This window comes from Bidens hawaiensis, unplaced genomic scaffold, assembly GCF_021521415.1.
Source record: "Bidens hawaiensis isolate Kalapana, Puna unplaced genomic scaffold, B.hawaiensis_p1.1 tig00010384_1, whole genome shotgun sequence".
In the NCBI taxonomy this organism is placed as follows: domain Eukaryota; kingdom Viridiplantae; phylum Streptophyta; class Magnoliopsida; order Asterales; family Asteraceae; genus Bidens; species Bidens hawaiensis.
Window position 1 is genome coordinate 817,596 of NW_027491789.1, and position 20,972 is coordinate 838,567.

Consider the following 20,972-nt stretch of genomic DNA (forward strand, 5'->3'; position numbering starts at 1 on the left):
ATTTTGTAATGTTTGAACAGCTTTTATCGTGAATATAAATGTTTTGTTAATGCCTTGCCTTATAAACATTATATGATTTGCTCATGCATATTTTAGTTTAACTTAGCAATTTTCTAAGTGTTTTGAATAAGTTAACCTTTCGACGCGTGTTAGATAATAGGTTAACGTTCTGTTTCCTCTATCATGATTGTGCGGGTAGGATCGTCACTTTCACTTTGTAGGATGACCAAACTTCATCTATATCTGACCTGCGTAAAGGTTTTCCTCATCTTTTCCTTAGAAATTTTTATTGTATTTGTGTTTATGCGGGTTGTGCCGCTTTCTACACGCAACGACTTACTTCCTCCCTCACTTATTTATGCGGTGAATACCGGCATATCAGTGTGGTCAGATCATAAGTATAAAGGCAAGGCTATCAGCATCAATGTGATAAGGAGAATCATTTCCATTAGAAGTGGCTCTAGGCCTGTTCGTTACAAGTTTGGAATTGATCTACATGTAGCATCTGCGTAATTAAGCTCCATTCCATGTTCTTGGGATGGGGGTGCCATCGAGCCTTTCGAGCCGGTATGCGCCCTTTCCCAGAACTTCTTTAATAATGTATGGCCCTTCTCAGACCGGGGCCAGCTTTCCTGGGCGCTCCTGGTTCGAAGCCTCGTTGTTACGCAGTATGTAGTCTCCGACATTGAAGTTGCAGAGTTTCACCCGCGTGTTGTAGTGCTTTTGCATTTGTTGCTTGTAGTTCTCTTCACGCGCTGCGGCTAAGTCTCTGCGCTCTTCGGTCAGCATAAGGTCTAACCGTCTTTCCGCATCATTGTCTTCTAGTTGAGTTATGACTCTTGGTAAGGGTAGACCAATCTCTATTGGAACCATGGCTTCAGTGCCATAGGTGAGGCTGAATGGGGTTTCGCCCGTGCTTGCTTTTTTCAGCGTTCTGTTTGCCCAAAGGACGTGTGGAACTTCGTCCACCCAGCCGGATCTATGCTCCAAGAATCCTTTCTTTATGCCGTCGACGATGCTCTTGTTTGCTCTTTCCACCTCACCATTACCTTGCGGGTGTGCCACTGAGGTAAAGGTGTGGGTGATTTGAAGCTCTTTCAGCCACTTTTGTAGCTTCTGGTCAGCAAAGTTGGTGCCGTTATTGCTCACCAAATTCTGTGGAAGTCCAAAACGACAAATAATAAATTCCCAAATAAATTTTTTGATATGTTTTGCGGTTGTTTGGGCTAGGGGTTTTGCTTCTATCCACTTGGTGAAGTAGTCGATGGCTACCACTAGGAACTGAACGTTCCCTGCTGCTGTGGGAAATGGGCCTGTAACATCGATGGCCCACTTCTGGAATGGCCATGAAGAAGTGACTGGAACAAGTTCGTTCTTCGGGCGATGCGTATTGGGTGCGTAGAGCTGGCAGGACCTACATTTTCTGATGTAGGCCAGCGCATCCGTGTACATCCCCGGCCAAAAGTATCCCGCGTTGTTTAGCTTAGCTACAACTGCGCTTGGACCTGCGTGTACTCCACAGATGCCTTCGTGTACTTCCCTTATGAGGTAGTCGGCATCTTGGTCGTCAACACATCTGAGGAGTGGGCCAAGGAAATTACGCCTGTAAAGTATGTCATCAACAAGTTGATAGTTCAGTGATTTACAGCGTATATTTCTTGCCTGTGTCTTTGACTCTGGTAGTACACCCGTCGCAAGGAAATTTATGATTGGCGTCATCCATGTTTCCGTGCCGGTTTGGATGACACAAATTTCCTTGTGCGGGACTGATGGTGCTCCAAGAAGTTCAACGCGGATGTCCTTTCCCAAGTGGGTGAAGGCTAACGATGCAAGCTTGCTTAGCGCATCCGCAGATTTGTTTTCACTTCGCTTGATGTGCACAACTTTGCAATCGTTGAAATCGCGCATAAGGGTTTTTGCTTGTGCGACGTATAGGGCCATTGTGTCGTTCACGGCCGTGTACGTCCCGTTTATCTGGTTGGCTACTAGCATGGAATCCACGTGGGCTTCCAAGTTTTTTACCCCCATCTTATGCGCAATTCTTAATCCGGTCAAGAATGCTTCGTACTCCGCTTCGTTATTCGTACTTGGGAAATCCAACCGAATAGCGTAAGTGTATTCTTGGCCTGCTGGGTTAGTTAGTTTCAACCCTGCGCCTGAACCTTCGTTGTTGCCTGCTCCATCAGTATAGATTCTCCAGACATCGTTAATGTCTTGTGCTGGAGAGGGTTGAGCCTCTTCCTAGCACTCTTTTTCCCGCGAAGCGGGGACTTCTGCAATAAAGTCGGCCAAGACCTGGCCTTTTATGGCTGGTCTTGGCTTGTACTTTATCGCGTATTCTCCCAACTCAATTGCCCATTTGGCTAGGCGCCCTGACAACTCGGGTTTGCCTAGAACGTTTGCAAGTTTGAAGTTGGTGAGAATGGTGATTGGGTGGCCTTGGAAATATCGTCTTAGCCTGCGTGAAGCCTGTACAAGCGCTAAGACTAATTTTTTCAGGGTGGAGTACCGGGTTTCCACGTCTGTTAAGACGTGGCTTACATAGTAGATGGGCATCTGGATGCCCTTTCGTTCTACTAGTAAGACTGCCCCAGTTGCTCTGTCTGTGGCGGAGAGGTAGAGAATTAATTCCTCCCCCACTTCTGGTGCTGTGAGTGTTGGGAGTTCGATCAAGCGTGACCGAATCTCTTGAAAGGCTGCTTCCGCTTCTGGTGTCCAGCGGAAGTGCGTTTTCTTCAAACAATTTCTCAATGTTGACACGAATGGGAACGACCTTTCCGCATGGTTTGCCAAAAAGCGGTTAAGTGCGACTAGTCGTCCATTCAGTGTCTCAGCCTGTTTGATGGTAGTAGGTGATTCCATTTTCATAATGGCTTCAACCTTTTCGGGGTTCGCTCTGAAGCCATCTTTGGTAACGATGACTCCTAAGAACTTCCCATCTTCCATCCCAAAGGAACACTTGCTCGGGTTGAGCTTCATGTTTATCTTTCTAAGCGTGTTGAAAGTTTCTTCGATGTTTATCTTTCTGAGCGTGTTGAAAGTTCCTCCCGATTTGGGCATGAAACTCTTTGTCCGTCAGGCGTTGGTATGTGGATCCGGCATTCTTTAGTCCGAATGGCATCATTTGGTAACAAAATGTGCCATCGGGCGTCCGAAATGCGGTTTTATCATGATCATCAACAGCCATGTGGATTTGATGGTACACTTTATACGCATCAAGGAAGCATTTAAGGCGAAACGGTGCTAATGAATCTACCTTAAAGTCAATTTCGGGTAACGGGTAACAATCCTTGGGGCATGCTTTGTTTAGGTCTTAAAAATCTATGCACATGCGCCATTGTTTGTTGGATTTTGGTACCATGACGGGATTTGCAACCCATGTTTGATATTTACTAACGCGTACGATGCCTGCGTAAAGGAGTTCCTTGACTTGGGTTCTACACGCGTTAGCCTGCTCAGCACCCATTACGCGACGCTTTTGTTTGACCGGCGCAAACGCCGGGTCACACTTGAGCTTATGCTCAGCCTTACTTCGAGGTACACCAGTCATGTCAGCTGGTGTCCACGCGAAGATGTCGGCATTTTTTTGCAACAAGCGTTTGAGTAGGGTGCGTGTGGGATTAGTGATCGTTGGGCCAATGGTAACGGCCTGGTCAGGGTATTTGCCATTGAAGGCCCATTCTTCTGGCTCAGAGGTGGATTTTTGGTTTGGGTTTAGATGAGACAGATGCGATGCATACCTGGGGAATGCCCGTGATCATAGCGACGCCCTCAGCTGTTGGCCATCCCATCATACCATGGACCGAAGACACCACGACATTAAATCTTGCCATCCCATCTCTCCTGAAGAGAATGTCGTATGTGTGGTGTGGCTTCCTCATTACAACGAAGTCCACGTCTTCTGTGCGGGAGTACTTCCCGTCCGTGAGAGTGACGAGGAAAGATAGGATTCTCAAGGGGGTGTTTGTGCTGCCGTCGAACCCTTCCATCGAGGCGTAAATTGTTTCTAGGCGTTCTTTGTCTTCGTCATCTAGGTTGTCGAAGAACTGCCTATACATGATCGTTGATGAAGCGCCATTATCAGCAAGGGTGCGGGAGGTGATGTAGTGCCCCGGCTGGCTTTTGATGACTATGGGGCCTTCTTTGTTGGGCCCCCTGGCACACGCGGGAAGCGCACTTCTGCTTCCTTCCACGCACTTGGCTCTGTTGTTCGTCGTTTTCTTTCTCTGATGTTGCCGTGAACCATGTGAATGCTGATGTCGACAGGCTTCCGTCCATTGCCCTTGTACCGATTGTCTTTCCTCCCTCCGTTCTTGATTGACGCCACGAGGTGTGTAAGTTTCCCATCTTTGACGAATGTTTCGACGACATCCTTCAAGGATGTGCATTCCTCCGTGGTGTGGCCTTTTGTCCCGTGGAAGTCACAGGATTTGCTCTGATCAGCGTTTTGACGCTATCGGATTATTGGAGCCTTTGGCCATGGGAGCTTCTCGGTGGCAAATATCTCGGTGACGCTTTTGGTGAGTGGCGTCCATCTGGGATTCCGGTTCGACGACTACATGTTGTCCCTTCCGCCTAAGAGAGGGCGAGAGCTGGATGAGGTGTCAAAGTTTACCCTTGACTGCCAAATACCAAGCTTCCTCTTTTTGTTTTGTCGGGCGGTACGGACGTTATTTTCTCTTGTTCTCTACGTGTAGAGGTTTGTGCTCTGGGGAAGATTTCTACCCAGTTGCTTCTCCGTTTTGGCAAAGCGTTTAGCTGCCGTCATGATGGCATCCCACGTGGGTGGCATGCCGTCTTTACCTGTCAACGTGCGGATGAGCTCTGGGTACTCAGCGCTCTGGATGAAAGCAGCGCGAACAAGATCTTCGCTAATAGTGTCCAGACTTAGCTTCTTTGAGTTGAAGCGAGTGATGAAGTCTAGCAAAGATTCGTCTTCTTTTCGGATGCAGTTGAGGATCGTCCATTGCTCTTCAGTATATTTTCTTTGTTGACTGAAGTGCTGGCTGAATTTGTGCTGGAAGTCTGCCCAATCGTAGATGTGGTGGACCGGTAGACGATCAAACCACGCTCTGGCTGCCCCGACGAGCGTCATTTGGAACATGTAACACCATGTGGGTTCCGTCCAATTACTGACGGTTGCCCCCGCTATAAATCTGTTCATGTGATCGTCCGGGTCAGATATGCCATCGTAAGTGCCTATGTTGGACATCTATTTGGCACTCTTTGGAGCGATTGCTTCCGCAATGTCCCTTGCAAATTTGGACGTTCCCGCATTCGCAACAGTTGGTCTGAAAGTTTTGGAGAAGTCACGTGGGTTTCCCCCCGTGTTCTTTGGTTTGAAAGTTTCTTCGAAATTTCTTCTCGAGTGGAAGTCTGCTTCTTTACGCTTCTCTTTCGCCTTATGACGTGGGTTTGCGTCACTGTCAGATTCTTCCCAATCTTCATCATTCACATACTCGCAATCATTGCTCATGCTGAGCTGTTGTCGAGTGCTTCCGAATTTGTCATTGGCCTGTTGGATTGAACGTAAACGTTCGTCCAACTCGGCTTGAAATTCTTTCTGACGTGCTTCCGCCCAAGCTTTAACTTGTTCTGGTGTTTGTCGGGGAAGTCTCGTCTGTTGTTTCCCCAACTGGGTATCAATGAATCCCAGGAGAGGATTGTTTACTGCACTTGCCCCGGCTTGGGTAACCGGGATAGTGTTCGTAACAATCGTGTATTCACCGGTGTTCCCCCCAGTAGCTGGGGTTGTGGTTACCGGAGTTTCTTGGTTACCCGGTGGCTTTGGCATCGGAGTAACCTTAACCATCTTTCCAGAAGTTTGAAAAAACTGAGAAAAAGAAGAGTAAGTTCTAGCTTAATGCACGGATGGCACCAATGAAGAAACACTAAGTGACCCCGACAGATTAAGGATAATCTTAGGGTTAAGTAGATGTTTCCCACGAGGGTTAGGTCCGACAAAGATGGCTATTCTTCTCAACCTGCAAAACAGACATCGTAAGCTCGTCACTGAGAAGGGGGGGTTCCTCCTTGTGACCACCCTCCGGCGTGAGAATCAGACTAGGTTGCTCTGAATATAAGTGTATATAGAGAGAAATAGCTAGAGAGAAGATGATGATACCGTTCCAAGGTGTTTTGAGTATTTATAGCCGAAGGTAGGTTTCCAAGCAGGTACGACCAGCTGTATATAATATTCCTTTTCCACCAACTATGGGCTACGTTCGTGCCATGATGGGAGTTGGTGGGTAGGCAGCGGCTGATAGTGACATTTTGTACTGGAGCGTGCTCCTCCTCGTACTATTGTCAGTGAGTTGTCACCCTGTGATTGGTTCATGGGTTGCTTTTGTCAGATCTTGTCTATTTGTCCATACCTTGGTAGGTATAGTACAAAAGATCTTCTAGAAGCGTACGGACTGGCTCTTTTGGGCGGGAATATTCCCGCCCTGCTCATTCCTTATTCAGGTGACATTACTGAAGTATTAAGAGTTAGTGCCTTATGCGTGTAGCCTTACTGTTAGTGCGGGTAGCCTTCCTTCTTGGCTTATACCCACAGCTGCGGGAACAGACAGGGTACTGTACCAAGGGAGGCTTTCCTGCGGGGACAGCTGGCTTACTGCGTGTAAGGTCTTCATCTCTCTGAGCATGGTGGGTCTTGCGGATCCAGTTGGTCTTTGCGTGGACGTACATCTTCAAAGTGAGTCTTGTGGGTCCAGTTGGTCTTTGCGGGAACCTACCTCTTCATTTAGAATTAAGTGATAAATGATGTGTGTGTAACTTTTTAAAAGTAACTTGAAGCATAACATTTACATAAAATCTCTAAAAATTAAACCATCTATTTAAAATTGAGTTCGAAGTAACAAAGAGTAACTTCAATATAATTGTATTATAAACGGGCCAACTAAAGCTTAAAAAACTACTCATGAGCCGTACAATAGCTTCAAAACTATAGCTCAAAACAAACCAAGCTATAACTTAAACAACCTCAAGCTCAGCTCATTTGCACACCTATTTTCTCTTTTTTTCACACCATATTCTCATGATACAAAAATATTATCATTCATGACAAGGATTTTAAACCTAAGCCTAAAAAATAAAATATAAAAATAATAAAAAAAAACAAAAACAAAATAAATAAGGAAAAAAAAGAGTCATGAATAGTTTTTGTACACAAACAACATTCAAATCCTACCCACTACAACTTCATAATCTATATATTTTTCTAAATTTTTTCCACTATTTCTCAAAACATTATCCCTAACCACCAAAAAGCTACAATTATGCATTTAATTTAATTAAATTGTACAACTATTACTGCACATGTAACAACACTCACCTCTAAACTTCAGATTTAACAGAAGGCTGTGATAACTCCTTATCAGCAAAATGTAAAAGCCTTCTAAGTCTGAGAACCATATCACAATGAAACGGAAGCGCGCTTCGTCTTTCCAAATACCCCGGGCTCACGGTCATCCACGATAACGCGTGCAGTTCAGCCGCCACGCGTTCCAGAATCATATGGTTTTCCATTCCCGATTTTCCCACGTTTTTCCCTTTTTCGTTATTGTTATTATTATTATTATTACTGTTGCTATTATTGTTGCTACCGTAATAATCGAAAAGTCCGACGGATAGGACCGAAGGCCATTCTTCTTTGCAATTGGTTCTGGAGTCTTTTCTCATTGAAGGGACGGCTTTTGAGACAACGAAGCCCGTGGATATGGGAATGGCGGAACCTTTGCTGTGGAGGAGGTGGGCTAGCGGTTGGGATTCGGAGGTCAGGCAGGTCGGGAGCTGGAGCGGGTTTGGTGGGAGGAAACGCATGCTAGGGGAGGGTACGAATATGTACGATGTGGATGCGGACCCCAGAGATTTTACGGGTGTGAATCCTTCGACATAGCAAGATTGGCCCATTACTCCACTGCCTTGAGTTGTGCCTGTTGCAAGATTATAAAGTTTATCGGTATCTTAATTCTTAAACAAACTGGGCCCACTCAAGAATTTTTTAAAGATTAATACAATAGAATCAATAGCTTTTTAAAAAGAACAAAATACACAATTTTGTTTTTATTTTCTGAATATTCTGACAAATTTCAACGAAAACCAAGTTATTTTTAGAAAAAAAAATGTTTTTTTTGGTCTCGTAAACGATTTCACCAACTTTTGAAGATGATATCCAAGTGACTTGTATTTAATTATTGTTCAGAAATAATAAATAATAATTGTTTATAGATAATTACTGAACTGGATTAAAATATTTATTAAAAAAAACCCTCACTACTCACACTCGCCAAATATAACGCATTTTTTACGAGAGTGAGTGGCTCTATGCTTACATAGCGCCTATGTGGTATTAGTGTGAGCCACGTAGGCGCCAGGAAACGCTTAACCACTTATTTGTTATGCCTAGTGAGTGTAATTGTTTTTTTTTCTAAAAATATTTTAATACAATTTAGTGATTATCCTTATAAAACTATTATTAAATATTTTTAAACAATATATAAATAAGAGTCATTTGGATATCATCTTCAAAATTCTGTGAAAACCGTCTACACAACCAAAAATAACTCGTTTTCCGTTAAACTTTATGTCGGAATGTTCAGAAAAAAATTATACAAAGCTGTGTATATCGTTTTTTTAAGCTATACAAGTTATTTGAGAAAAAATCAAACTAAATGTTTAAAGAATATTACAAACTTTTATCTTTTTAACAGAAAGGATAAACTAACCTGGAGATGAATCCGCTTGATAAACTAACTGTAGTGAATGGTCAACTGAAACCGATACAAAAGTAATGCTTTGCACCCATTGAAGTAACCCCTTCGAATTATCCATTGCAATATGACCGCCACCGAGCTGCTTTCTACCCAAAGATTGACCAAGTCCACCTTTCATATAGTTTGACCCTTTGGTGTGAGACTGTAAATTCCTATCTTGAATAATACTCATATCTTGCGGGCCACCATTGCTGCTGGCAGTCATTCCATCGGGTACCGACCGTCTAAGCTGCAATGACCACTTTTTCACCTCGGATCCACCAATAGAATAAAGAGCCTTTTGCCATTCTGCTTACATGTCAAATTATATCATTTATTTAATCAATATAATTAGAAAAATCAATAAGAAAGGTAATGTAATGATATCATACCTTGGCATTCAAGCTCGAAAAAACAACCGATTCGCGTGATAACAAAATCATGAGGTCTAGCGGGAGTTGAATCTGAAGAACACGCCTGTAAAATCTGACACCCTTGTTGTAAAATCTGAACAAAAAGAAACTGTAATCCTTTTGTGTCTTGTCGACTACTAATTCCACCAAACGGGAACGTACAGCTGTCAAGCAATTCGCCTCGAGAATCGGTCCATATGCAAACGAGCCACCGCCAATCCTCAGTCCAACCATAGCAACAATGTAGGCTCAGGGGTTGTTTATGACCTGACCCAAACCCGTCATCAGACCCGTCCATTTGAGACCCCATCCCAGTATCTGAACTCGTACCGTCATCGGATAAAAGCTTTAACGAATCCGGTGACAGCCCGCGTTCAGACGAACCAGGCTCCGCCAGAATAAAAAGCGGCTCGAACATGTATTTCAACTCATCTTGAATATAATATTCCCCGGGCCTGTCAGACCGGGTCATCTGCCACGAGTTATCCCACACACCGGCACGTAACCCAGCATCCAGTTCACCCTCTCGTGGGCCCATTCGCGGGCCGAGAGAATCTTTCCACATCCCTTGCATCGAAGAACTCATCTGCATCATACTTGAATGAGATTGAGGCCGACCCGATACTGAAACAGAGGGCATGACATCAGCAGACGACCCTCGGGAAATTTTTCGGGCTTTATTGTAGACCGTGAATGCAATCTCTTTGAGAATAACAGGCTCGTTAAGAGACGGGCTTGTGACACGAAATATTGCATCAACGGCCACGACCTGTAATACCAGTTTAGGGATGCTAAAACCAGAAATTGTCACAACATTTGATATCGATGCATCATCTACAGCTGTAGAACAACTTAACGCCTTCCCAACTTGATTCTGCATTGCGTTTCTTCTTTCTTTGTCGGATGATGGAAATACGACTGAACCGATAGCTACACACGATTCAACAACAGTTTTCAAAACGGCCACGGGCTCGGGAAACGGGCACACCACATATATTACCTGATTAAAATACCCCAAAAATTATAAATATGTATTCAGTTAATTGATCAATAATTTTTTTAGGATAAAAAACTTACTGTACAAGGAGTGTTGTTCCCTTCTTTTGAAGTAGGAGCAAAACAGGAATTGAGTTTTAGGGCTTTCAAGACCTTAGAGAGTGACTTCAAGAAACTTGTTAAATCCCATCCGTTAGATAATGAAAGAAAATAATCACTAATTGATCCGACCAAAGATGCACTATCGCTTTCAATCTTCATTGATTGAGGGCAATCAAGTAAAACAAAACCAGAAGAAGACCATTTCCCCAAATCTTTAGCAGTTTGGTTCCCAAAATTTTGAGGTGAATGAGTTCCTAATTTGCAAGTCTCATACACTGCAGGAAAGTTAGACATGAAATTGACACGGACAGAAGTAATGATTTAATGTACAAAATATAAAATTAAAATATTTATTTATCACACCTGTTTCTAGTTGTTGGAAAAAGTCTGCAGCCGCTGTTGTAAGGGGGTCGATATCAGGACAAACGACACAGTAATTCATCTGCGATAATAATGAAAAGCAAATAACTAACAGTGGAAATTTGTGTTAACTTGAAGGGGCAAAATAGAAATTTTCTCACATGTTTCTGCATAGCATAAGGTTCAAAAGGAGCAACTAATAATGGGAAGCAAATAATTAAACATAAAAATTTGTGTCAACATTAAGGGGCAAGATAGTAATTTCCTCACATGTTTCTTTAAAGCATAAGGTTCAAAAGGAGCTTTTTCCCAGTGTTGTAGAGCAGTTGCTGAGGTCTTTAGCCAATCATCCTGGTACCTGTTGCATCCATAACTTTTAGATTTGGAATGTTGACAATTTATTCCACTAAAATAATTTGTCATTGTCAAACGTAACCGTACCCGACAAGAATAGCAGGAATGGGAATTACAAGAAGCGCAGGCCTGAGTCCTAGTTGCTGCTCTGACTCGCTTGTGTCATCCATTCGAGTTCCATCTGTCACATATATCCATCTTAATATTATTCTTAGTAAGATACATAAAACAAACATAGGGGGTGTTTGGATGGGAGTTTTGAAATACTCAATAACTAGAAATAGCATGCTGACTAAGATGTGGACTCACCAGCAGACTGAGATGGGCTTATTGGTTCAACCGAAGAATCATTTATGCTTGCAGATGATTCAGCTGAAAAAACATCAGTTTGACCATTTCGCCCTTTGCACCAATCAGTTACAGTCAAGGGTCCATCAAAAGTTCCAAAGGCCGATTTCAAGGCTGATTTAATGTCAGTCTGTAGCAAAGTGATGGCATATGATGCATGCACCTGAAACACCCAACAATAAGGTTACTTAATATTGAATATAGTGTTTAACCTTAACAGAGAAATTATAAACAAAAGCTTACATCAGCTGAAAGTGGGTCCGACAGCTCAACACCCGCAATGTCAAGAGAATGACAGGAAGACAAAACCCCACCACAACCTGCATGAACCAAAGCAGGCCCACACGAAAACCCGCACCTCAACTGTTCCTGCATTGCCAGCCAACCATAAGGTCCGTCCCCACAATCCGCATCTAATGTCACATCAACAAAAGACGTTGCTTGTTGAACAAGCAATGGCATTCCATCTAAAAGGTCCAAAAGTGGTTGCCTTTGGCCATATGACAACATTCCTTCCTCATTAAACGAATTATGAGGTAAAGAGCCAAACGGTTCCATACTCGATGTCATGGGTTTTGAACCTTTAGTGACACCAACTGTTCGCCAAACACCAACAGGTGGATTCAGAGGCCCGTCAAGCAGCCCGCCATCTAAATCACCCGCGATTCTAACAGGTATTGTTTCTTTTTTCTTTATATCATATTTGTTAGATATGTTATCTGGTAAAACACTTGATTCACCATGCATTTGATACAAAGCATTACTTCCAGATAACCGACTCATTTGCAACGAGCTGGTCGGAGTCAACAATGTATGCCGTATTTTGCACATAAAAGCTTGAAACATAATACACTCGAGCTCATTTGCAATAGCGGTTTTTGACGATATAAGAAAACTTTCAGTTATCTTATTCCGGGTAGATGCTCTAAAACCCGTGTTTGAAGAATTAAAACCCGAAAAAGCTGACGGTGCAACATCTTCAACAGTATTGTCACGCGATGACATTTTATCGTCTTTTTTATCATTCTTTCCACTTTCAACATGAGTGTAGTATTTCTTCGATTGAAGTAAGTATTTGTCTTTTGAATTTACACCAACGATCGTTTTATCATCAGATACATCGTGTTGGGGAGGTGTTGCAGAGTAAATGTAGTTATTCGTACTTGAATTTGCACTATCTGCTGTTCGGGATTTTGGGATGTACGGGCTTTTAATAAGGGATGATAATGCATCAGTTGTTGGGGCTTCAACTGCTCCATATTCTGGAGCAAACGTCATTAACGCTTCCGCTTTTATCAAATAATCAAATTCACTGGAAGTAGGTGCGGCTGGATTGTAGTTCATTGATCCAGAAGATAAAGCATCTTTTGTAATTGTAATTTCTTGATTTTTGCTTATTGATTCCTCTATGACAGTTGATGGTGGGTTAAAACTCTCAAATGATGAAAACCCGACTGGTAAAATCATTGGATCAGAAGTATCAATCATCCCAGTAAACGGGCTGCTACTTGCATCTCCACCATCAGTTGCAGAAAACATGGGCGTCTGTAATTCCTCAGTCCCTGGCGGCTTTTCACCATATACAAAAACATCAAACTCGTATAGCATACAAGTGTTCAATAAAATGCATATGTAGTGTTTGATTAAATGCATATAGCGTTTGATGAAATGCATATGAAGTTATTGAAGAAATACCTAAAACAAATTTAAAAGTTAAAAACTTTCAGCTTTTTGTTACTTACCTCTCCAAATGGCAAAACATCATTTTCAAAAAAATCACCAAAATCTCCAAACTCAGAGAGAAGTGCTTGGATATCCATCACAACGCCTTTGTCATCATCATCCCAGTCCCACCCAGACCCGCCCTGATCATTGTTGATTGAATTATATCCATCTTGTTGTGCATTAATGATTGCACCAGCCGGACCATATGACTCACCCATCCCAGCTCTGGATCGCTTACTACTCTGCAAAATGTAAACAAATTACAACCCGTTTTGGGTTTTATTTTATAAATTTACTAACTTAGATAAATGATTAACAACTCATACCAGTTTGGAGCCATCAATATGCATTTGGTCAGCAGTAGTCAAACCGAACTTCATGCAAGATAGTGAGTCAGCATCGGCCTCAAGATCACCGGTTTCACCAGTCATTCTATAATCACTGTCACTAGACGAACTAGTGCTAATGCTACTACTATTACTATTCCCACTACTGTTGTAACCATTTTGAGCCCGCATGTCATTATCATGCCATGATCCATCCATGATACCGAAAGCATCACTGTTAAACACCAAACGAACATTACCGTATAATGTAGTATATAATCGAGTAAATAGATGTCTAAATTTTATATAATAGAACTTACCATTGCATAGAGAATGATGAGCTGGATAATGATGGGCCCATCCAATTTTGAAGCCAGAATCTACAAGATAAATAAATGTAATATATATTTGAGAATCTCCATGGTACAGACCAAACATTTACATCTTTTTCATGTGACTATATCATTTTCTTGGATTATACTTACCCTAACTTTATTCCAACTCCAATGCATGCACAAAACTTTAACATGAATTATTTTACATTGGATAATTATAATTTACACATTAACTTGTTTTAAGTTAAATTAGTTTATTAGTTTATGTATAAGACTAAAAACAAAATACTTTAGTTTGATCCTTCATTTACTAAAATCATTTTGTAAATTATATATATTTTAGAGGTTAACTTTTACCTTTTATGTTTATAAGAATGTGAATTATGGTGTGATGAATAATACCACAACACACAAAAATTGGTGCGGGTGATGAATAGTGTAACATAAAGGAAAAACTACACTGTTTTGTTGTCTTCATTAAAGATGTTTTATATTGAATTTTTCACCATTTTTGGTGTTTAGACGCATACAATTAGTCTAGTGAAAGTATTGACTACACTGCAAAATGATTTTTATAAAAATAAAAGATGAAGAAATAGATGGATTAAATACCTTTTTAGAGATGATCTAGCAGATGATGTTTGCACAAGTGGCACAAGGACTGCCTCAGCCGGATAAATAAATGTTTTTTCATATTCTTTTGTGACGCCAGGAGATTCAGATATATGATTCTTTGAACTCGTATTTGAATTTGGTGGAAGTGATTTTTCACTTTCAGCATTTTCACAACCCAGAGTTACCTCAAGGTAACAGTTTTGGCCCCTTAATTGGCAGCCAGAACTTTGTGAAAACTGGTTTGGAAGTCCTACAATCCCATTTATAGCCTTAAACTTCCCAGAACTGTAAGATTGTGTTTAAAAGGAAAAAAAAATATGAGTGTCTTCATCAGGAAAATATGTTTATCAATGATGGTTGGTAATATTGTGTAATAATGGTAACTCCACCTGAAATATAGCTGCTTTACAAGGTCACCTGGACAAATTCCAGTTATTCTGCCACGCATTCCATGAGGTGAAACAATAACTGCAGAAGTCAAACTTCAAGATCACTGTAAAATTCAAGAGCACTAAAATCTAAAGATAATTACATAAAGTGAAGTAAAATGACCTGGAAGCCTGACACTGGAATTGCTAGATGTGCGTTTTAAGATCGTCTCCATGTCCCCACTTGAAAGTGCCCTAACATGCCTGATAACAACAGGGTTATTTAGTTTGCATATTTGTATAGCAATTCAAATCTCAAAAAATGACAATAAAAAGAAAAAGAAAAAAGAGAAATGAAGTTCACAAACTTTGCAGATATTATGACATGAGCAAATATGCCCTCTTCTGTTGCAGTAAAGGTGAACTCAAGCACCGGCTGGCCTCTCCTACAAAGGTAAAAATGTCAACATGTGTTAACATAATCATGGGTAAAATAGCCAACATTACATTGTTTTGCACACCTGAATAGCTCTTCTCCTTGTGAAGATGGGTGGTATCTTGAGAATACATCCCCGAATCTCATATATGAAAGCCCCATTAAAGCTCTATCAACAACAATTAAGTAAAAAATCAATTGTTTGCAAGAGTTGAATGTAAAACATAATAGAATAAGCATAAAAGAAACCTTTCGATACAATTCCTTAAAGCTTGAGAAAGTGCAGTTGCCACCTCTTCAGAGTCCCCAGGTGCTAACCAGACTCCAGATGCAAAACCTGTAACACATTATAAACATAAATCAATATGATTCAAAACTTGTAAAACAAAAAGATTAAAAAATTAAGCAATATTAGCATACCTCTTAGTTTAGATACAGCGGCTTTGGCCTTATCAACAACAGATGAATGTCGGCCCGGGATAAAAAGCCATAACTTGATTTTCTCGTCTGCAAATTTAGTAAAGTCACAACTTAACCAGAGGAATACATATGGTATTTAATTCTTGAAATGTGTGATGGAGAAACAGATCATTACCAGGGTTATGTAGGCCCTGAGATGGATCCCAAGGCCCAACAAAGGAATTGCCCCACGTGCTAAGAAACCCATCTTTTTGTAACTGTAAATGGGATGAAATAACCAACTGTGCGGCAGCATCCTTCTGATTCGAATTTAAACTGTCCAAAACACTTAAATTCTCAGTAACTTGAACATAAAAAAGGCCAGATTATAAGACAGTGTTGGCTTGTTGCATAAGATAATATAGATGTTGGCTTGTTACTTAACAAAATATAGATTACAAGATCTAAAGTTATCAAAACAAGGAACCTTCTATCGGATAGGTTGGAGTCAGATTCATTTGGGAGAAACTGGAACCATGACACTTGATGTAGACCGCCCTTCAAAAAAGTCAAATCAAGAAATATATGAATAATTAAGAAGTAAACCATCAATTCATCATTATCATTGATTTCAAGTGATATTTTCAAAATTCAATCAGAATTCCAATTCATCATTCATTAAAGTCTCCAAACGCATAGGTAAACACACGTTCAAAATGGAAGAAAACTTGGTACTTTAACTAACCAAATATAATTAAGATTCAATGGCGTGCATTAAAACGTACAACTGTATACCACAAATAATAGCCATATGCCCACATAAAATCATAACAATATATACAAAAGTAAAGGAAAGATACATACGATTTTGAATACATTTGTCCACATCACTAACACAACTGAAGGCCCTCGTAAAATTCAAATCAAGTCAAGACTTTGTGTTATTCCAGAGATTGCATATCCAAGGCCACATACATATATGCATTCAATCAAACTGAAAAACAGAACAAAACAAAATCAAAATGACACTATTAGTAAAGAATTGAAATCAAGTCAAGCTTTATGTGTTTCTCCAGAGATTGCATATTGAAGACCACATACATATATGTATTCAATCAAACTGAAAAACAGAAGGAAACAAAATCAAATCAAAATGACACTTTTAGTAAACGAGATCAAGAGCAATTTAAGAGATCGAATAATAACTAAACACCAGATATCTGTAAAGGTAATAACTTAACGCTCATACGATGTGTGAGAGCTATCATAATCGCTGACTAGCTAACCTAGAATAGCAAACTGGATTCAACTCAAGCACAATTAAACTATAATCCCCTGATTACCGACAAAATCTCCCAAAAATCTTAACATACACATAGCTAGGGCTAAGTTTGATACCAATTTTATACCAACCAACAAATTATGAAACATTTATAACACTGTATCTACTTTCATCAAACTATTTGCTGCCGCACAGTACTCAAATTTAAGCTTCAACTACCGCGGGTTTCAGTTTAAAATTCAACTATATGAGAATAAATGGATAGAGATCAGTAATCTGCTAATAATCGTATGAGCTAACCAGAACTCAAATTAGGTGAAAAACAAAACAAAATTAAATAAAAATGACACTGTTAGACATTAGTAAATGAGATCAATAAACTATTCAGTAGATCGAATAAAAACAAGCACTCAATATCAGATTCTTGTAAAGATTGAATTATTGAAAGAAACAATATACAAAAAAATCCATCTAGACACGTACTTATTTACTCAGATGATGTGTGAGGCATCATAATCAACAACTAGCCAACCCCAAAATATCAAATCTAATTCAATTCAAGCACAATTGAACTATATATGAAACGCTTATAACAGATTACCTAATTGCATCAACCTATTAGCTGCCGCATAGTACTAAAAATTCAAGCTTTAACTACTTAAGGTTTCATATTCAGCCATATGAGAACAAACCTAACAGAGATCAGTAATCTAATAATAATCGAGCTAACGGAATTCAAATTAGGTTGAAAACTGAACGATTAAGGAAAATTATGAAGTATAACAGTTAACCTAATTGCATCAACCTATTAGCTGCCGCATACTACTCAAACTCAAGCTTCAACCAGCGACTTCGGGGAGTTATTATATAATAAACCTATTAGCTGCCGCATAGTACTCAAACTCACGCTTCAACTGCCTAGGGTTTCAAATTCGACTAAATGAACATAAATTAACAGAGATCAGTAATCTGCTAATAATCAAAACTTAAATTAGGTTAAAAAAACCAAACGACTTAGGTAAATTACGAACTTATAAACTTATTAGCAGCCGTATAGTACTCAAATTTAAGCTTCAATTACATAACAACAAAATTAATAGAGATCAGTAATCTGCTAATAAGCCTGTAAGCTAACGAGCTAGCAAGCTCAAATTAGGTAAAAAACCGAACGATTAACGGAAATTATGAATTAATACCAGTTTACCTAATTAGGAGTGAGCAAGAAACCGAAAAAACCGAAAAATCCAAACCGAAACAAAATCGACGGTTTGGTTTTGTGTTTTGTAAAAAACCGAACCGTAGGTCTTGCATGAAACAAAAACTGAAAAACCAAACCAAATTTCTAAATTTTTTATTTTTATTTATGTTTTAATTAATTAATAAGAATTTAATAAATATGTAACTCCAATATTTTTGACAAAATGTATAATTATCAACTAGTTAACAATTAACAAAATAATTTATACTTAAACTTATTATTTTCCTCTTTCCTCAACCTCTTTTTTACCTAAAATTTTCAAGCTCAAATGAAAAATACCGAAAAAATCCAAAACCGAACGGTTTCAAAAATCCAAAAACCGAAGTTTTGGTTTGGCTTTAGCCTAAAACCGCACCACGCACACCCCTATACCTAATTGCTTCAACCTATTAGCTCAAGCTTCAACTACTTAGGGTTTCAAATTCAACTAAAAGAGCAAAAACTAACAGAGATCAGTAATATAGTAACAATCAGAACTTAAATTAGGTTAAAAACCAAACGATTAACGGAAAATTACGAATTAATAACAGTTTACCTAATTGCATCAACCTATTAGCTGCCGAACTGAAGCTTCAACTGCCTAGGGTTTCAAATTCAACTACATAACAACAAAATTAACAGAGATCAGTAGTCAGTTAATAATCGTACGAGCTAACGAGCTATTGGAAGTTAAATTAGGTCAAAATTGAAACGAATTGAAGTATATAGAAGACTTACGAGATCTGAAATGCGTGAATTGTGCTAAATTAATAGAGAATAAGATTAAGAACGAATCCGATTATAGCGATGAAGGTTGTAAGGGTTTTGTAGTGCGCTTGGATCCTGGAATCGATACTCATATACTCTGTTTTTGCGGTCTGTTTATTATTATTATTATTATTATCCGATATTTTATGTAGGCATACGATTGAGTTCTTCGGTTTCCGAAATAGTGTAAAAATAAGTGCTTCAAATCATTGATATTTGACTCGGGCCTGTTTTAAAAATCAAGGTATTTCGAATTGTTTGTTGACACGGACAAAATCAGGTATTATTATTATGGCACACTTTTAGTGGTTATGGTTCGGTGATGACGAATGAGTGTGAGTGTGAGCCCTATGGTTTTGGAAGTTGTAAAATAGGAGTAATTAAAATTGGGGCTTTATAATATGTTTATAAGCCCAAGAGTAGTTATTAAAAGTTTTGTATGTTGTGAATATGGTTACTGACTTATTGTTACTATATCGGTTGTCGGGGACTCATAGTCGGATTTTGGAGTTGTGTGGATCGGATATAGATTCTTTTGAGATTTATCTGGAGTTATACATGATGTCGTAATATACCTTGTTTAGAAGAGGTTGCGAGCAGTGGCAAACTTTGAACAAAAACGCAAGGGGAGGGGGGTACCCCAGGAATAAGGGAAGCTTCGCCCATGTCGCGAAGGCGTAGGTTGGTGAAACACTCTTTGATGATCGAGTCACATACAGACATAGTCATATGTGTTTTTATGTATATGAATTGTATGTTATAATGTATATGAGTAAAGTCTTAATTGTTGAGGAAAGGGAAAATAGATAATTATTTTGAGGTGTAGAGTTAGGTTTTCTTATATAGAACATTGATTGTATTCTGGATTAGGCCTAATTGGACTTTCCGAGCGTGAACATTTAATACTGAGCTTGATTCAGACGTATATTGTAAAACACACGGACATAAACTGCAATAAATATGTTGCCCCAATAACGCGACAACTACTATGTATATAATGTAGTACTTTGCAACCTTTTGGATGATTTTTACATATTTGTTGGATTTATTTCAGTTCACATGCCGAGTATAGTATGTAGATGTTAAAATATTTTTCAAGAAAAACATATTTATGTTTTTAAATTTAATAATTAGTATTTAATTAAGTTGATAATATTTTTTTTGTATTCTAAAGTTAAAATGAGTTTGCAGCATATAAATATATTTCACTAAAAAATTATGTTTGCTCTGAAAGTTTTCCTTAAGAATTCATTCACCATTCACCGATCGCTACATTTTTCAAAATCATCTTAAAATTTTATATTTATCTTTGGTAATTGAAATATACTTGTCAATAAACAAATATAACAATCAACATAGTGGTTTCGTAATCGGTTCAGTACGGTACCGATGCTTTCCCAAGTTTTTGCCTTTGATACCAGTACCCACTTTCATGGATTTTCACTACCGGTACCTTTTTATCCCTAATCTCATATACTCAGTTTCCTGTTCAAAGTAAATTGTACTTCTATGTTGACTAACTTACTAAGAAAGCTAGTAATAAATTTATTTATTTATCTTAAGCTAAAACTGCACCCTCACATATCTTCAAGTACTAAAATGCACACACACAAGGCCACAAGTATTGTGTGCCTAATTGCAGATAACCCTTCTCCACAAACCGGAAGGGCCTACCCACGAGCGTCTAATGGACTTGTTTGTCGCAACAAACGTCTATACCACAAACGGCCACGAACAAAGCCATGTCTTGCTTGCCTATGAGTGCTACATCCACTATATGCGGTCAAAACCACCCACTGCAAGTGCACTGAGAGCACTTATAACATTCAGTGTCAACAAAAGGATTATTTAGAAACTTGCATTATTTGCTTTGATTTATACTATGCACTATTAGATCCGGATTCTTTTCGTATATAACTATTTTGTACAAAAGTAGAAGGGGTTAAATGTAACGTTTGTAATATTCAAGTTGACGCTAAATAGACGAACCAAGAACAAAAATGGTAGCTAATGATTCGATATTAATCTCTTGTGAATTCTTATTCTTCGTTCTATCTTTAGTTTTTTATCCTTTGATTACCAGTTGTATCGCAACAATAACATAATAACAAAGAAAGCACATATATTGAACGAAACGAAATGAAACATTTTG

The 20,972-nt window shown here is 39.3% G+C and overlaps 1 protein-coding gene across 6 annotated transcripts; it reads right to left on the reverse strand.

Moving 5' to 3' along the window:
* Nucleotides 1–7,147: 7,147 nt before the first annotated feature.
* LOC143535074 (mediator of RNA polymerase II transcription subunit 13-like) lies at nt 7,148–18,950 on the reverse strand. 6 transcript variants are annotated; one of them, XM_077029409.1, is made up of 25 exons: nt 18,791–18,950; nt 18,609–18,671; nt 16,637–16,653; nt 16,398–16,508; nt 16,021–16,091; nt 15,730–15,869; nt 15,555–15,641; nt 15,384–15,471; nt 15,220–15,303; nt 15,067–15,144; nt 14,883–14,962; nt 14,720–14,798; nt 14,328–14,615; nt 13,701–13,760; nt 13,381–13,615; nt 13,072–13,296; nt 11,573–12,898; nt 11,291–11,492; nt 11,069–11,162; nt 10,898–10,985; nt 10,631–10,709; nt 10,247–10,542; nt 9,149–10,169; nt 8,730–9,065; nt 7,148–7,937 (listed from the first exon to the last, which is right to left on the reverse strand). In XM_077029409.1, the coding sequence occupies exons 4-25, from the start codon at nt 16,419–16,421 to the stop codon at nt 7,339–7,341; spliced, it is 5,580 nt and encodes a 1,859-aa protein (XP_076885524.1). In that variant the 5' UTR covers nt 16,422–16,508; nt 16,637–16,653; nt 18,609–18,671; nt 18,791–18,950; the 3' UTR covers nt 7,148–7,338. The 6 variants fall into 6 exon arrangements, with proteins under 6 accessions (XP_076885524.1, XP_076885522.1, XP_076885526.1 ...); XM_077029407.1 differs by lacking the exon at nt 16,637–16,653 and having other exon boundaries at nt 16,398–16,527; XM_077029411.1 differs by lacking the exons at nt 16,637–16,653; nt 18,609–18,671 and having other exon boundaries at nt 16,398–16,527.
* Nucleotides 18,951–20,972: the final 2,022 nt, after the last annotated feature.

Coding starts and splice junctions, on each gene's coding strand:
- LOC143535074 (XM_077029411.1), bottom strand. CDS start 16,421: ATGTGGACAAATGTATTCAAAATC. Junction 15,145..15,219: donor CAAGGAGAAGAGCTATTCAG/GTGTGCAAAACA, acceptor TTACCTTTGTAG/GAGAGGCCAGCCGGTGCTTG. Junction 14,799..14,882: donor TTCCAGTGTCAGGCTTCCAG/GTCATTTTACTT, acceptor TGACTTCTGCAG/TTATTGTTTCACCTCATGGA.